This window comes from Gadus chalcogrammus, chromosome 13, assembly GCF_026213295.1.
Source record: "Gadus chalcogrammus isolate NIFS_2021 chromosome 13, NIFS_Gcha_1.0, whole genome shotgun sequence".
Lineage (NCBI taxonomy): Eukaryota > Metazoa > Chordata > Actinopteri > Gadiformes > Gadidae > Gadus > Gadus chalcogrammus.
In genome coordinates, this window is record NC_079424.1 from 4,661,612 (window position 1) to 4,666,449 (window position 4,838).

A 4,838-nucleotide genomic window follows, 5' to 3' on the forward strand; every position below is an offset into this window, starting at 1 on the left:
GGTCATCAGGGGGACAGGGCGGATTATTAATGCAGCCTCACGTCATTAAGCGTTTTGGACAGCCTCCTTCAGCTCTGATCCCATGTGACCCACAAACCCTGGTATTACCCCTGTTACTCACCGTCAGTAAAGTGGGGTCGTAATGTAATCCAGCCCAGCGATGACAACTGAAACCATGAAAGGTGGCTGAAGATTTGGGAAAGTTTTGGGTGAATGAATCATTGCAGTACTTTTTAAGAACCGTCGACGAAATAAATTAAATAAATCGTATGAATACATATGTGTGTGTGTGCGTGCTGCAGACATGGTGTTGGACCACCAGGAGACGTCCCACCAGCTGGACGACAGCGTGCGCGTGAGGGTCCGCGAGGCGCTGCTGAAGCGGCACCACCACCAGAACGACAAGAAGAAGAACAACCTGATCCCCATCGTCCGCTCCCTGGCCGAGGGCTCCCGCAAGCAGTCAGAGACACACCTCAGCGGTGGGTACCAGGGGCGGGGAGAGGGCCCCGTAGGCAGTCAGAGACACACCTCATCGGTGGGTACCTGGGGAGGGGGGAGGGCCCCCAAGCAGTCAGAGACACACCTCAGCGGTGGGTACCTGGGGTGGGGAGAGGGCCCCCAAGCAGTCAGAGACACACCTCAGTGATGGGTACCAGGGGCGGGGAGAGGGCCCCGTAGGCAGTCAGGGACACACCTCAGTGGAGGGTACCTGGTGGGGGCCCCCCCCGGGGGAGCGGCCTCAAGGGGGGGGGGGGGGACCCTGGGGAGAGGGGCCCCTGGGGAGAGGCCTCTTAGGGAGGGGGGCTGGTGATGGGGAGTGGGGAGAAGCAGGGGGAGAGGCGGAGGGGGAGAGAAGGGGAGGGACAGATAGATGGAGGTGGGAGAGAAACCGGGAGGGAGGGAGGGAACTGGTGAGAGAGGGGGGGTGGTAGAGTGATAGAGAGAGAGGAAGAGGGAGACAGAGAGAGAGGTAGAGAGACAGAGAGGGGTAGAGAGAGAGGGGGGGTTGTGGTAGAGAGACAGGGAGAGAGAGAGAGAGGGGGGGAGAGAGACTGCAGATAGCAGCTGGCAGAGAGCTTGGTTCTTCTGTGCACATGAAAGTGAGAACAAGGACAGGGTGGATGTCCTGATTAGAGAGACGCGTGGGCAGAGCTGTCTGCTGAAATGAGAGATTCAATTAGATTCCAAGATTATTACGTGATCCCGATTTGGCTCTGAGTCTGACTCAGACATGAGAACAGGATCTGATGCCCGACTAATAGAATAAGGACCGAAGGTGGTGGAGCAAGGTCCAAGCCTTTGGAGGCTGCTACACCCAGAGGGGGCTAATTTCCACCTAGGAGGCTGTTACTGGCTCCTCCACAACAAGGACGCAGGGTGGTGGTGTTGGAACCGGATAATTGCCCGGCACGTGCGCTTACATGCACTCACGTGCACTCATGGCACTCCCATGTGCTCAAGTGCACTCTTGCGCACACATTTGCTAACCTGCGCTCACGTGCACTCACCTGCGCTCCCGGACACTCACGTGTGCTCACGTGCGCTCTGGTCCTGCAGGTTCGTCGGTGTCGGCCCAGCCCCCCACCAGCCACCTGGAGGTGAAGAACGGAGCGGGGCAGGACAGCACGCCGCCGGACCTCAGCAAGGTGGGTGGGGCACCTGGGGGAGGGCGGGGCACCTGGGGGTGGGCGGGGCACCTGGGGGTGGGCGGGGCATCTGGGGGAGGGCGGGGCACCTGGGGGTGGGCGGGGCACCTGGGGGTGGGCGGGGCATCTGGTGGTAGGCGGGGCACCTCGGGGGCGTGTGTATTGGTGTGTGTGCATGTGTGTGTGTGTGTGATGGATTGAAAAAGAGTATGTGTGTGTTTGTGCGTGGGTGCATGCGTGTGCATATGTGTGTTTGCGTGCGTGTGTGTGAGTGGCTGGGTTTGTTTGAGTGTGTGTGTGTATGTGACGGATGAAAGAGCGAGAGTGTGTATGTGTGCATGTGTGTGTGCGTGTGTGTGTGTGTCTGAAATGTGTCTTCTGCTGGTCTGGACAGTTTCACATCTCGTGTAAACCAAGGATGGTTTCCAAAGTCTGAGCTGCAGGTCAAAATACAGCGGAGGCATCAGTGCCCCCTAGGGACGAAGTGGGGAACTACATTAGCTTAAACCCTGCTCTCCCACACCCCCTAGGGACAGACGCGGGAGCTACGTCACCTTAAATCGACAGTGACATATTGTTGTTTCTCTTTCTTCTTCTAACCAATGTACTAATTGTAAGTCACTTTGGATGAAAGCCTCTGCTTAATGCCCTAAATGTAAAGGTAAATGTAAAGCGTAATGTTTAACTCTCAGATCCACCAGGCTCTGTTCCACACTGACTGGACTGATGACTTGGAGCATGTTTGCTTCCTATCACTTCATGAACCGCAGGGTTAACGTCTGTAAACGGCACTGTCAATTACGTGGATCTTCAGTTCCACAGCGATTACTGGGCCGCACCGAAAACAACAGGGAACTGGAACAGGAATTGACGTGTTTTTTAAATTTTTGGGCAGTTTTATGGTAAATGTTAAATGATAGATGGATTGCATTTTTACAGCACTTTTCTAACCAGCGGCCACTCAAAGCGCTTCACAACATCGCCTCACATTCACCCAATCATGCACACATTCACACACCGACGGCGGAGTCAACCATGCAAGGCGACAGCCAGCACGTCGGGAGCAGTTAGGGTGAGGTGCCTTGCTCAGGGACACCTCGACACTCCTGGGGATCAAACTAGCAACCCTCCGGTTACCAGCCAACCCGCTCTGCCTCCTGAGCCACATGCCGCCCGCCTCTATAAGCCTGAGAAGCCTCCCAGCCCCCAGGTCCAGGTCCAGGGGTACCTGAGGCTGCCTTACCGAGCCTGGAGACGGGAAGCGAACCCGTGGTGACGTCTGTGGGTCTGTCCCCGCCTGCACTCGTGTCCCCAGGTGGACATGCACTTCATGAAGAAGATCCCTGAGGGCGCGGAGGCCTCCAACGTCCTGGTGGGGGAGCTGGACTTCCTGGAGAACCCCATCGTGGCCTTCGTCCGTCTGTCCCCCGCGGTCCTCCTCACCGGACTCACCGAGGTCCCCATCCCCACCAGGTAGGACCCCCCCACGAGGTCCCCATCCCCACCTGGTAGGACCCCCCCCCCCCCCAACGAGGTCCTCGTCCCCACCAGGTAGGAGTTCACTGGGTTAGCATTAGCCTTCCGTTATGAGTTTGCTTGGTTAGCATTAGCCTTCCGTTGTGAGTTTGCTGGGTTAGCATTAGCCTTCCGTTATGAGTTTGCTTGGTTAGCATTAGCCTTCCGTTGTGAGTTTGCTGGGTTAGCATTAGCCTTCCGTTATGAGTCTGCTGGGTTAGCATTAGCCTTCCGTTGTGAGTTTGCTGGGTTAGCATTAGCCTTCCGTCATCATTACCAAGCTGCCTGTGACGCGCCACTGACAGGTTACCGACCAGGCAGAAGCAGCCGATAGCAGAATCATCTGGGTCAGACGGCCAGAAGATAACGCCACTTCACAGATACCTCGGCGTATCCCTTTAAGAGCACATTGTTTTAACAGCAGATATGAACATAATGTTATACTGAATCTTCCCCTGACCCTCTTACTTAAACAGTCCTACGCAGCATATACAAAGAATATGTGTTTGCGACTTGTTTTGTCTGACTCAGCATCAGAGTTTAGCCCTGAAGATATTCCTCCGTCAGCTGTTTCACCAGGCGTTCCTCCACCCTAGAGGCTCATTAACACCAGGGCCTCTGCCTCCACCCAGGTTCCTGTTCATCCTGCTGGGGCCCGACGGCAAGGCCCAGCAGTACCATGAGATAGGGCGCTCCATGGCCACCATCATGACGGATGAGGTCAGAGGACACACACACACACGCACACATACACACATACACATACACATATACACACAGCACTCACACACACACACACACACACACACACACACACACACACGCACACACACACACACACACACACACACACACACACACACACACACACACACACACACACACACACACACACACACACGCGCGCGCACACACAAACACACACACACACACACACACACACACACACACACACACACACACACACAAACACACATTTACACAAACCCAAACACAAACAACAATGTTATAACCACTAAACAAACACTTGTGCATGTTTGTCCTCAAAGATGTGTCATCAAATAAGGCGTGGTCTAATTGGGCGTGGTCAAATAGTGCGTCCGATCTTCTGACAATCTGTGACCGTCTGATAACCTGATCAGCTGATCTACTGACAATCTAATCCTGTTACTATCTGACCTGTGACCCCCAGATCTTCCACGACGTGGCCTACAAGGCCAAGGACCGCTCAGACCTGCTGGCCGGGATCGACGAGTTCCTGGACCAGGTGACGGTGCTCCCCCCCGGGGAGTGGGACCCCTCCATCCGCATCGAGCCCCCCAAGAACGTCCCCTCTCAGGTCCTCACACGCACACTCACACACACGTACACGCACAGTCGCACACACGCATACAGGACACACATGCAGGCAGGCAGGCGGGATAGACACCCATTCACACACGCACAGACACACACACAAACACACAAATACACACGCAGACACACACACACACACACACACACACACACACACACACACACACACACACACACACACACATACACACACAGGGAAAACACACACACAATCACACACACACACACACACAGGGCAAACACACACAGATACACACAGGGCACACACACACGTGCACATGATTGGTTGCCTATCCAATTGCGTCCAGAACCATTTTG

General features: G+C 55.2%; 1 protein-coding gene across 1 annotated transcript in view; it reads left to right on the plus strand.

The window, feature by feature from the left end:
• slc4a8 (solute carrier family 4 member 8) overlaps nt 1-4,838 on the plus strand; it is a 24,003-nt gene that overhangs the window by 5,060 nt on the left and 14,105 nt on the right. The window contains exons 4-8 of the mRNA XM_056606434.1: nt 303-482; nt 1,561-1,649; nt 2,965-3,122; nt 3,797-3,884; nt 4,357-4,503. Of these exons, the coding sequence (XP_056462409.1) occupies nt 303-482; nt 1,561-1,649; nt 2,965-3,122; nt 3,797-3,884; nt 4,357-4,503 (662 nt within the window). The remainder of the gene's footprint in view (nt 1-302; nt 483-1,560; nt 1,650-2,964; nt 3,123-3,796; nt 3,885-4,356; nt 4,504-4,838) is intronic.